The sequence below is a fragment of the Phyllostomus discolor genome, chromosome 5 (genome assembly GCF_004126475.2).
Source record: "Phyllostomus discolor isolate MPI-MPIP mPhyDis1 chromosome 5, mPhyDis1.pri.v3, whole genome shotgun sequence".
In the NCBI taxonomy this organism is placed as follows: Eukaryota; Metazoa; Chordata; class Mammalia; order Chiroptera; family Phyllostomidae; genus Phyllostomus; species Phyllostomus discolor.
Genome location: NC_040907.2, coordinates 110,429,218 through 110,442,568, shown reverse-complemented (window position 1 = coordinate 110,442,568; position 13,351 = coordinate 110,429,218). Strand labels below are relative to the sequence as shown.

The 13,351-nt window shown below is 36.2% G+C and overlaps 1 protein-coding gene across 7 annotated transcripts in view; it reads left to right on the top strand.

Annotated features, from left to right (window-relative positions):
- Window positions 1-13,351, top strand: part of SHLD2 (shieldin complex subunit 2) — a 234,068-nt gene that overhangs the window by 130,931 nt on the left and 89,786 nt on the right. For 6 of the 7 annotated variants that reach the window (XR_004903366.1, XM_036026711.1, XM_036026712.1 and 3 more), the window contains exons 4-6: window positions 684-878; window positions 1,038-1,172; window positions 11,485-11,691. Coding sequence is in view for 6 of the 7 variants with exons in the window: in XM_036026711.1 (XP_035882604.1) it covers window positions 684-878; window positions 1,038-1,172; window positions 11,485-11,691 (537 nt within the window). In the remaining variant the exon portion in view is untranslated. The remainder of the gene's footprint in view (window positions 1-683; window positions 879-1,037; window positions 1,173-11,484; window positions 11,692-13,351) is intronic. The other variant, XM_036026714.1, reaches the window with a different exon arrangement.

Here is a 13,351-nt window from a genome sequence, read left to right as displayed (position 1 = left end):
CCTCTTCCAACTTCCCTGGAAATCTCTTTTTGTGTATTGTTAGTAATGGTTAGATGTGTCTTTTGTAATTTAACCCCAGTGTTTGTTATTAACTCGGTTGATAATGCCTTCAGTGTTGGCATCATGATATGATGTGTTTTTGTATCTCTAGGGCTTGATATAATGCCTGTCGTATGGATGATCTACTGATGAGTGAGTGAATAATGAGGCTTTAGTGTAGCATAAAAAATACATTAGGATGAGAATGTTACTGAGGGAAGGCAAGGCCAGGGCACTAAGTCTTAAGGAAGAATGGCAGTAGTTGGGATAGTTGGGGAAGATGTGATCAAATCAGGGATTAGGGAACCAATTAGATATAAAAGGCTAATGGAAGAGTCAAAAAGTAACTGAAATGTTGGTCTAGGTTAATTGGTGAAAAAATTATTAATAAGAAGATAGAGAAGTTAGGGAAGAGGGCAAGTTTTTTGGAGATAGTAAATAATTCTATTTCTTGGTTAAAAATATCAAGCTTATTTTTGCATCTAAACTGAGTTAAGAATAAGCTACATGTTTTATAGAAATGAAATCATATTTTATATTTAATATACTTTACAGCATAAAATGTAGTTCTAACTAAATACTGTGTTGTCAAGAAAATGTAATTTTGCCATCTTTGGTACATGTGTATTGTTTTTTTCTTTTAGATTCCAGTATAGTCAGTGGTGTTGTACTTCAAGACTTACTGGCATATGTATCTTCAAAACATTCCTATCTCAGAGATCTTCCTCAGAGGCAGCCTCAGAAAATGAGCAGTATAGAATTTGTAGAATTGGAGCAGCTTCAGCCTGATGTGTTAGTCCATGCAGTACTAAGAGTCATTGATGTCACTATACTGACAGGTAATTATTTTGGTCACCTCCTTAATTTTAGATTATAAAATAATTAAGATACAAGACCTTAGTGTACAATTTGTTAATTATTATATCTTTATCATTAGACATTAAAATATGGTATCACATGTGATAGAGTAACTAAAATATTCCTTTTTTCTTTTCCAGAGGCATTATATAGTTATAGAGGAGAGAAGCAAATGAAAGTTATGTTAACGGTGGAACAGGCCAAAGGTCAACATTATGTACTTATATTATGGGGTCATGGAGCAGCCTGGTATCCTCAACTTCAAAGGAAGAAAGGTAAATAAGGCAAAAAGCATTTAATTTGTTTATAGCTAGGTAAGTGGTTAATGCTTATGAGCCTAAGATGAAGAGACTTTTAAGAGATTTATATTAGATTTAAAATATAAGAGCTCATGATTAAATATTCTTCTATTATAATAGATTTCTTCCATTATAATTTTATACCTCCTATAAGCAAGTAAATAATCTAAAAAGTCCTCTACAGTGGGCGTTCCCTTGAGCACACTCACGCCTTACTTCCCTGTCAGGTATGCATCTTTACTTTTCTCTCTTAAACTCTAAGGAACCCCGTGAGACTTGCAACCAAGACAGCAATATTCAGTTGTAGCTCTTCCCTGGCTAACCCCTTAAACCTCTATCCAAGGCCCCCTTTTCTCTGACTTTTCAGTGAGCTAACAGCAGCTCCACCTGGGTTCATTTTTTTTCCATAACATTTCTGGAGAGCCAAAGCACAGCACCACTTAGTTAGGCTCCCTCCTGTTGCTTCTGCCTTCAGCCCTTCCTTGTTTTACTGCCACAGCTTTAATGAATGTACTCTTGAAAGAAGTCAATAAATAAAGTTAATGGTGGTAAAAATAAAAGCTTCCATTTATCCCCAAGTATGCTACTTTACCATTTTAGCAAAGATCTTATCTCCTTCAGATAATGTTCTTTAAAAATTTAATTCTGGAGAAGCTTGTTCAATTTTTATCCAGACAAAGTACTCTGATAAATAAACTTCTCTCTGGTTATAAGGCAAATATTAGGGTAGTTGCATTAACTCTTTGAAATTACAATGTTACTGTTTAGTAAATTATTGTGTTACAGGTTTTTATTCCAGTTATTTTAAATGTGTAGACTATTAGCCATCCATAGAATGTTTATGGTTAAAATATGACTGATGATTACTTTTTTAAATCATAAATTAATAATTTATGATGTATTGAATGAAATGGAATTGGTTTTTCAATAAAATAGTGTATTTTCCTTTTGATATTATGACATCCTTTAATTGTAACAAAGATATTATAATTAGTGGCTCATGAATTATTTTACCCTGCTAAATTCATTCAGAGATTAAGTGTGTGTTCCATTCTTTTACCTGAAAGAGTTAATGTTTCTTCTTGAACTTCTACCTACAAAATAGTTACCTAAAGATAGAATCTGTCACATTGTCTCTCTTAATCATTAATAGCCTATTACTAGGATTTGAGATAAGTCCAATTTGATCCTTTTATGTTAGGATCAAATAGTGACAAATATTTGTTTGGTTGAGAAATCTGACAAAAGTGTCAATGATAGACTAACCATCATTACTGACCACCATTTCCATAGTCAGAAGCATGAGTCTAGTGCATGCTGATCAAAATGTGGGTAAAAGGTATTCCAATTCTAAATAGCAAAGCAGATTGCTCCATCCTTAATATAAATAGTCTTTTGAAATGAATAGCTGTTTGGCTGATAAAAGAGAAATGATAGTTGTCTCGAGATGATTCTATGGTATTTAGTTTAATATTCAAAATTTATGAATCCTGGAATTAAGATGTAGTTGTTCTTTGTTTACATTGGCATACTTTATTAATAACCATCATTTTTAAGTTTTAATATTCACCTCAATACCTTGAGAGTATTCTTTTAAAAATGGGAATACCAATTGCAAATGGTCATTTAAGTAAGTGGTTTCTACTTTCAGAAATTGTTAGCATTCTATTTATTTATTATTTCTTGACGCATTCTCTATTAACCTTCCTTTATATTGGGCACTGGTTTTACTTGTTTCCAAGGACTTAAAAATATTCACATTTATGTGATAATCAGAAAGAATTGTATTGAATCATTACTGATTCAGTCATTATTGAATACTAAAGATAGCAGAGTTGATGTTTTTGGGAAGAATAACAAGAAATTCCAAGTTCATATTTGGTATGTCTCACACGTAGCAAGCATTGGTCACAATTTGCGTCTTAATGAGGGTGGATTAGAGACCTAAATGACACTTCTTAATTATTGGGGACACATAAAATAAGCTATTCAGAACTAAATGCTATTCCAATACAATATCCTTCTGAAATAATTTAATAGAAGTCTAACATTTAAAAAATAACATTGTAATAAAGTATTGTCATGACATTACTAATTAAGCACAGAATAAATGCAAATAATCACAATGTCTGTGGTTATACTTAATGAAAAATCATAGTTATGTATGCATGGAGGTTTGAAATTCATTCACACCTTTTTAAAAAAATTTAAATCATTTTTTATTTTTCAGTTACAGTTCACATACAATATTGTATTATTTTCAGTTGGGACACCACTGATTAGACGTTACACAAATTACTAAGTGATCATCCAATAAATCTTGCACCCATCTGACACCATGCATAGTTATTAGAATAGTCCCTATGCTGTAATTCACAACTCCATGACTATTCTGTAACAACTAATTTGTACCTCTTAATCCCTTTACATTTTTCACCCATCCCCCCCAATCCTCCTCCCAGCTAGCAACAGTCAAAATGTTCTCTGTATCTATGAGTCTGTTTCTGTCCTCCTTGTTCATTTGTTTTGCTTTTTAGATGCAGTTGTGATAGATATGTATTTATTGCCATTTTATTGTTTTTATTTTTGACCTTTTTTCCCTTTGTTAAAAGTGATTTTATTTATTTATTTTTAGACAAGGAGGGAAGGAGAAAGAGAGGGAGAGAAACATCAGTGTGTGGTTGCCTCTCATGTGCCTCCTATTGGGGACTCGGCCTGTAACTCAGGCTTATGCTCTGACGGGGAATTGAACCAGTGACCCCAGCACTCAATCCACTGAGTCACACCAGCTAGGGCTTTTTTCTCCTCCTTCTTAAAGAAGATCCTTTAACATTTCATGTAATACTGGTTTGGTGATGATGAACTCCTTTAGTTTTTGCTTATCTGGGAAGCCCTTTGTCTGTCCTTCACTTCTAAATGGTAGCTTTGCTGGGTATAGTAATCTTGGTTGTGGGTCTTTGCTTTTCATCACTTTGAATATTTTTTGCCAATCCCTCCAGCCTGCAAAGTTTTTGTTGAGAAATCACCTGACAACTCTCTTGCCTTTAAGATCTGTCTTTAACCTTTGGCATTTTAATTATGATGTGTTGGGTCTACCTGGGTAGCTCACTTGGTTAGAGCATCATCCCAGTACACCCAGGTTGTGGGTTCAGTCCCTCATCAGGATGTTACCAGACGAGGACTGACTTGGAATGGGCCTGCCTCAGGCAGCTTGTATTGTGTAGGTTGTTGACTTTGTATAGGAAAGATTACAACATGAATCCAAGTGAATTTAAAGGTACATTTATTACAGCTGGGGACAGTGAAACAAAGGAAGGTCTTAGGGTAGACAAAGTAAGAGGAGAGTAACAGGACAGAGTGTAGGCAGTGCTCTGCTTTGACTCCCTAGAAATGTTATAGGAAAGGAGTAAGCCAAGGCAGGTATCCTTTTAGCTCACTGGGAAGTGAAGGTCACGGAGACAGAAGTTAACCAAAGTGGAGCTGCTTTTAGCTTCCTGGGAAGTCAGAAAAAGCAGGGCTGGGACACAGGATCAGGGGATAAGCCTGGGTTGAGCTTCTGTTGCCCTCTGTTCCCCTGGATGCAAGTCTCATGGGGACCCTTAGACTTTGGGAGGAAGTAAAAAGTTCAAGAAGGGGCATGGGTGAGCTTTAGAGCAAACCTACCCTGAGTCTTTGTCCTGAGGGCTTTTTATCTTTCTTCTGTGAGTGAGAATCTTAGCGGACGGTTTCAGTAGAATATGCATCAGTTTTCAAGGTACATTTTTAATATGCTGATAGGTCAAAATGTGTGCACCAGGGGTGGGGATTGGGAATATTCTTTGGTCTGCTATGTTGTTTTACTTTTATCTTGGGTCTGCCTGGCTTTTAATGGGTTTTTGTTATTAGTCCCCTGGCTTCATTTGTTCTTGGATTTAGCGGGCACAAATGGCATTAATTGGGTCTCTGTTCTCTGTTTCCCAGACCAGGATGATTTAAGCTATGTACTCTTTGGTGGGGGAGGAGAGGTATAAACCATTTACTCTCAAGTGCCCTTGGTTAGGGGAGATAAAGTCTTGTGATTCACCAGCTGGCTGTAATTTGCTCAAACTGTTTGGCCTTAATTTTCTTGTCTCAGTTTCCTCATTCCACTTGCTCTGGAATTTTCCTAGCTTTTTACTATCCTGTCACAAGGGCACATATAAGAAGCAACCAATGAATGCATAAATACATGGAACAACAAATTGATGGTTCTCTCTCTCCCTCTTTCTAAAAAAATCAATAAAGAATATTAATTTAATTTGGTATGTCTTGGTTTGGGCCTCTTTGGGTTCATCTTGTTTGGGACCCTGAACCTTCTGAACTTGTATGTCTATTTCCTTTATTGTGTTAGGGGAGTTTCTGGTCATTGTTTTTTCAAGTAGGTTTTCAATTTCTTGCTCTCTCTCTTCTCCTCTAGCACACCAATATGCAAATGTTGGTATGCTTGAACTTGTCCCAGAGGCTTCATCTACTCTACTGTTGATTCCCCGTAAATTATTCTTCATTTCAGTTGGTTTATCCTTCATTTCTGACTGGTTCTTTTTTATGTTTCCATGTCTTTTTTTACCCTGTTGAAGCTGTAAGTTCAACTTCTTTTCCTTTAAGATCATTGAGCATCCTTATAACCAGTGTTTTACATTCTGCATCTAGTAGGTTGCTTGCCTCCATTTTGTTCAGGGTTTTGTTTTTTTTTTTTCCTGTTCTTTATCTCCTCATTTTGACAGCCTCTCTGTGTTTGTTTCTGTGTATTTGGTAGAATGGTCTAATGTAGTAGGTGTCCTGTAGGGTCTAGTGGCACAGCCTCCCTGATCATCCAAGCTGGGCATTCCAGGTGCACCCCTCACCCTCATGTGGGCTGTGTACACTCTCCTGTTGTAGTTGAGCCTTGATTGCTGTCAACAGATCAGTGGAAGGGATTTGCCCCCAGGCTGATCAGCTATGAGTACTGGCTGTGATCACCATGGAGAGTCAGCTGCACAGGGTCCCACTCCACAGAGCAGAACTTATTTCAGTGGGGCTCTGTGCCTGCTGAGTCCACCCCTTGAGTGTGTAGCTGTGGAGGTGGTTGGGTGGTGCTTCAATGTGGTTTGAAGCTGTCTACTAGATGCCCTGTTTCTTGGGCCTCTCTTCCAGGCGCTGGAACACTGGGCTGAGGAGCCTGTGTGGGGCTGGGACCTCTCACTTTTCAGCGGGAACCTCTGTAGCTCAGATATCCCTCTTGATTTTTATTTGCCACACATGGGTGTGGGAGCCTGTTTTTGTATGTCCACCCTTCTTATCAGGCTTGGTGTGGCTTCTTTTTTTTTTTAAAAAAATCCTCACCTAAGAGTATGTTTATTGGTTTTAGAGAGAGAAAAGAAGAGAGAGAGAGAGAGAAATCAGTGTGAGAGAAAAACATTAATTGGCTGCCTCCCACAAGTGTTCCAACTGGGGACTGAACCCACAACCTACGTATGTGCCCTAACTGGGGATTGAAACCACCTATGCCTCCAGGCCAGGTGATGTGGCTTCTTCTTTAAACCCCTATTGTTAGACTTCTATTCACCTAATTTCAGACAGTTCTGAATTGTGAGTGTTCTGTAGTTTAGTTGTAACTTTGATATGGTTGTGGGAGGATGCAAGTACCGAATATACCTACATTGCCATCTTGACCAGAAGTGTGCTTCTGGCTTTTTTCCCCCATTCACCCCCTTAATTCATGATTCACATATAGAAACGTACCACAATTTGTCTCAGTACCATTCTCAGACTTACTAGCCTAATTGCATGTGACTCCCTTCTGTTACTTTAACATGGCTGAAAATATCTTGAGTTTCCCTGCTTCAGTACCTTGAATTTACACATTTCAGTATCTTGAATTTACATGTTTCCTCTGCCTAGAGTGCTTTTCCCCCCAACTCTCCCATATGCAGGGTTCCTTCATCTCTCAGCTCCATTTTTTTGTATCCTTTGGCAGGCCTCCCACATGTAAATACATAACTTCTCTCTATCAGACCATTTTTTGTATTCCATTTGTGCCACTTAACACAGTTGGGATTATCTAGCCTATTGGCTTGCATAATAATTAACTAATTTTCTCAACAGATTGTAAATTCAATGACTAGCTTCTTCACCATTGTATCACCATTACACAGCACTATGCCTGCACTAGTAAATATTTTCTTTGTGAATAAATGGATGAAGAATAAAATATAGCTCATACAACCTTTCAAAATTTCCACTGTTAAGGAGAAAGAGACTGAGGTGGAAATACTAATTGTTTCAAGTAATAAGGAAAAAATTGTAAAGTTAAAAAAATGCATGCACTTGAAGGTTTTGCAATCACTGGGTGTATTAAGAAATTATATTTGGCCCTGGCTGGTGTAGCTCAGTGGATTGAGCGTGGGCTGCGAACCAAAGCGTCGCAGGTTTGATTCCCAGTCAGGGCACATGCCTGGGTTGCAGGCCACAGCCCCCAGCAACTGCACATTGATATTTCTCTCTCTCTCTCTCTCTCTCTCCCTTTCTCCCTCCCTTCCCTCTCTAAAAATAAAATAAAATAAAAATCTTTAAAAAAAAAGAAATTATATTTGAACTTAGGCACTGAGGGCTTGTAGTTAGAACTAGAACTCTCCTCTGGTTAACTTAAACAATCAAGGGGATTATATTTGAAGTATGCAGGAGTATCTCATAATGTATAAACCAAGAGGGCTTATGAGTTTCTGGGGGACTTGGAACTAGGATCTGAAAAGCTTTGTGGGTCCCAGGCAGCTTCTCCATGTATCTTGTTTTTTCATTCAGTGCAGATTTTTTCCTGCTTCTCAACCATGTGGGAAGCAAATGGTTACTCTGTAGCTCCTGATTTTACTTTTACTGGATTGGCCAAAAAGTCCATATGGTTTTTTTTTCGTAAAATAAAACACACATTTTTCATTTTCATCAATAACTTTATTGATTTGGATATTTTGAGTATGCCAGCTTTTTTCCAAGTGGTGTAATGTTGATTGTTCTCAGTTAGTGTCTCGATTTGATGCTATCAACTTCAACTGGTCTACCTGACCATGAAGCATCATCCAGCAAGAAATCTCCAGCACGAAACTTTGTAAACCAATTTTGACACACTTGATCAGTCACATCACCTTCTCCATACACTGCACAGATCTTTCTTTGCATTTCAGTTTTGTTTTTTACTTTTCTTGAGATAATAAAGCATAATATAACAAAAATATTGTGTATTTTTTTCCCTCTTCAATATTAAAACGGCTACACAAAAATTTGCCAATTTTGGCAAGTTTTTTTAATGCACACTGATATGACAGCTGTCACAATACAATCTAAAAAATTGTTTTGAATGAAGTTATCGACAACTAAGTGCTACTAGAGCCATCTTATGGAAAAAAACAAATGAACTTTTTGGCCAACTGGATATTTTTAAGAGATCAGTAGCATTTCCAAATTCCCAGCAAAGAGAATCTGATTGCCTGATGGAATTTGATTAATTCACCTGTACCCTGGGTTGAAAAGTAGAACTAGGAATGCCTGAGCTTATTTCAGAGGGTGTGGGAACAGTTAAAGCAGGTGATTTGTGTTCTGGGTTGGCACACAAAGGTATTCACTACCAAATAGATATATATGTTCACTAGTCTGGAGAGATGTATGTGATATATTACTTAGTTTAAAAAGTAGGTGATAAGACTTCATGTGTAGTAGGATCCTGATGCAGACACTGGCCCACAGTGTCCGAGTCATTATGGATGAATTGAGACATTCACACAGACTACTGAGTCCGGTGGAAGAAAAGGGACAGCATGGCTTTTCTCTCAAGGGGAGCAAAAGCCTTGGTCCTTGCCGTGACCGGCCTTTATTGGGTTTCTCAGCACATTACATGATGGTCCTCATTTACTATGCATAGGTTTGCATAGGTTGCATAGGTGGTTACCTTTTACAGAAAACAAAGGAGCCAATGCTGCTAATCACATCACAGACTAGGGATATTTGCAAATGAAAAGGCAAAAGTGGCTGAACCAGTTACACTTATCCTTGGAAGGTTTAGCATGGATTTTAGGAAGTTACTTTGCAGTAAATATCCTCAATTCAGGGTGAGGGAGTTTTTTAGAAAGAGCAAGACTCAAAGCAGCCTAGGCACATTGCAGGTCTGATTCCCCACAGGAGAACCTATCCATGGGCATAGGTCCTGTGCATCTCCGAGTGGGAGCTGGGCCCACACCATGCAGAATGGTCTCCTACAGGGTCCTATTTTAATAAAAGTGGATATATAAATATGTACTTACACTTAAAAATCTGGAAATATAGATACAAAAATGCTAGCTGCGGCTACCTCTGTATGATAATATAAGGTTTTAATTTTTTCTTCACACCTTTAGTTTTAATTTTATGCATTTGTGAATCTGCATTTATTTTTTAAACCTTTTAGTATGAAAAAGTTCAAACATATGAGTACCATTTCCAGCTTATTAAAGTATAGCAAATCTTTATCACCTATTAATTCCTTTTTCTTTATCTAAATATTATACAATAAACATATTTTATGTTAAATTAGAAAATAAAAGTGAACTTTTTTCTTTTTAGGTAATGTTTGGGATATCTAGCTAATAATTTGAGAAAAAAATCAAAGATATACTTAATAGTTGTGTCCAAATAAATTAGAGATGAATTAGAGATTCACATATGTTTTTCTAAAAAGAAAGAATGAGTAGTAGAAGAAAATAAAGCAAACTTGCTTGAAGTCCAGTGTTAGGAGGTTAAATAACATGCAGCAACAAAAACCACTATACTATATATTAATATAAAAGTCATTGTATACAAACTTAACACACAAGTGAAACACCAGAAAAGTTACATTTTGTCAGATAATAATGCTATAAGCAAAAGTCAAATATCTATGAGTATGAATGGGTAACAGATACATGAACAGGCAAGACCTCAAAGAAGAGATGACCAATAAATACAAGAAAATGTTACTCAAGTAACTGAAGACACACAAATAAAATGATAGATGATTTGTCTCCTAAGAAATTAATAGTGAAGATATGGAGAGACAGTCACTCATAAACTGTTGGAAATGTAAATTGGAAAATCCTTTCTTGAGGACAATCCATGTGAAAACCTTAGAATTTGGAATACCTTTGGCTTAATAATTACACTTATAGAAATTCATCATGACTATGCATTAAGATGTAGATAAAAGTATATTTATCCTGGTACTACTATTTGTAATAATGGAAAGTAGAAAAACCCAACAAGCCCCAAAATAAGAGTATTGCTATAATAATAATTTTAAAGATTTTGGTCTATCCATGCAATGGCATATTATGCAGATTTTAAAATAATATGGAGTAATACTTAATAACATGTAAAATATATTTGACATGTTAAGTAAAAATGAAACAAATTGAAAACAAATGTTAATTTTATTTTGGGGTATTGAGATTATGGCTGTTGTTTATTTATTTACTTAGTTTATCTGTGTGTTTTGTAATAAGACAACAAAGCTATATTAAAAATGTTGATTGGTTTTAAGCAGCAATGTGGAATGTAGGTGCTTTAATTCTACCTAATGATGTAATATTTATACAGATATAATGACTTGTTCTGAAATACGCTGGAAATAAAAAACCCTGTCAAATGAAAAAAAATAAGGAAGCAGGTGAGGGCATGTGAATTAGATATTGACCTGAAGTAAGCAAAACTAAAATAAAGCTTTTATTATTGAAAACTTAGTGCTAAGAGACCTCTGTTTTATTATAGTTTTGAAGTGAATTTATTAATATAGAATATGGTTATTAGGCAAGAAGGTCTGTGCTATTGTGGTTTTAAGAATTAGAATCATTACTGAGGGAATTAAAAATATGTACAACTGTATCAAAATGCTTTTTTTGTTCTGGGAAAAGATAGCTATGCAAGAAAACTAAGGTATTGAAAATCAATTGGAGAAATTGATTGTGGCAGACCTGTATCTATTTTTCTGTCCTTATATTATCTTTGCCTATAGATATCGAAATGAAAATTTGCTACTCTGAAAAGTAGTTGATTGTAATAAATTGTGACTGTTTAGGAGACCAAGAAATCTTTAGAAAAAATTTCATTAAAATCATCTCTAGCATCTTTACTGTTGCCTTAATATATTCGTACTTTGTCCCTTTATACCCAAATTCTTTGATATGATGAAAGTTATGTTTAACTGATTAAATTAGGTCAGGCTGTTTAATCTGATTCTGAACTAAAATTATTTTCTTTTTGATAACTTTTTGTTTTTATTTGTTTGTTTAAGATTATATTTGGGAATTTAAATATCTTTTCGTTCAGCGCAATTGCATCCTAGAAAACCTAGAATTACATACAACACCTTGGTCATCCTGTGAGTGCCTGTTTGATGATGATAAAAGAGCAATTTCATTTAAAGCAAAATTTCAAAAAAGCATGCCCTCTTTTGTGAAGATATCAGACTTAGCAACACACCTGGAGGATAAATGTTCAGGTAAGACTTTTATATACATAAGATTTTGCTAGCTTTAAGATTTTATTTATTTATTTTTAGAGAGAGGGGAAGGTAGGAAGAGGAGAGTGGAAGAAACATTGATGTGTGAGAGAAACATCTATAAGTTGTTTCTCCCACATGCCCCAATGAGGGACCATGAGGGACCAAACTCCAGCACACAACCTAGGTATGTGCCCTGACTAGAGATTGAACTGGTAACCTTTTGCTTTGCAGTATGATACCCAGCCATCTGAGCCACACTGGTCAGGATGATATTGCTAGGGTTTTTTTTAAGTATATTTTATTGATTATGATATTACAGTTGTCCCATTTTTTTCTCCTTTATTCCCCTCTGCCCTGTACCCCACCTCCCACCAGCATTCCTGCCTCACTTAGTTCATGTCCCTGGGTTGTACATATTAAGTTCCTTGGCTTCTTCATTTCTTATGCTAGTCTTAACCTCCCCCTGTCTATTTTGTATCTACCAATTATGCTTCTTATTCCCTCTATCTTCCCCCCATTCTTACCCACCTCCCTACTGATAACCCTCCATGTGATCTCCACTTTTGTGATTCTGTTCTTGTTCTAGTTGTTTGCTCAGTTTGTTTTTGTTTTTTTGTGTGTGTGTGTGTTTTTTTTTAGGTTCAGTTGTTGATGGTTGTGAGTTTCTTGTCATTTTATTATTCCTATTTTTGATCATCATCTTTTCTTTGATAACTCCCTTTAACATTTCATATAATAAGGGCTTGGCGATGATGAACTCCTTTTAACTTTCCCTTATCTGTAAAGCAATTAATCTGCCCTTCCATTCTAAATGACAGCTGTGCTGGATAGAGTAATCTTGAATGTAGGTCCTTGCCTTTCATGACTTGGAATATTTCTTTCTAGCCACTTCTTGCCTGCAAGGTTTCTTCTGAGAAATCAGCTGATAGTCTTATGGGAACTCATTGTAGGTAACTGTCTCTGTTTCTCTTCCTGCTTTTAAGAGTCTCTCCTTCATTTTAATCTTGGGTAATGTAATTATGATGTGCCTTGATGTGTGCTTTCTTGGGTCCAACTTGTTTGGGACTCTCTGAGCTTCCTGGACTTCCTGGAAGTCTATTTCCTTTGCCAGATTGGGGAAGTTCCTCTTCACTATGTTTTCAAGTAAGTTTTCAATTTCTTGCTCTTCCTCCTTTCCTTCTGGTACCTCTATGATTTGGATGTTGGAGCATTTAAAGTTGTCTCAGAAGTTCCTAAGCCTCTCCTCACTTTTTTGAATTCTTGTTTCTTCATTCTGTTATGGTTGAATGTTTATTCCTTCTGCTTCAAATTATTGATTTGAGTCCCAATTTCCTTCCTGTCAGTGTTAGTTCCATGTATATTTCTCTTCATCTCACTTTGCATACCTTTCACTTTTACCACTGTTTTGCAACCATACTCAACCATTTCTGAGAGCATCCTGATAACCATTGTTTTGAACCCTGCATCTGATAGATTGGCTATCTCTTCATCACTTAATTCTATATTTGGAGTTTTGATCTATTCTCTCATTAGGGCCATATATTTTTTTTTTTTTATCTCAGTGCAGCTGTTACATTGTAAGGGGCAGAACTTATGGTATTTACCAGGGTGGGGCAACCCAGGTCACTGTGTTGTGGTGCTGTATGTCGGGGAGGGG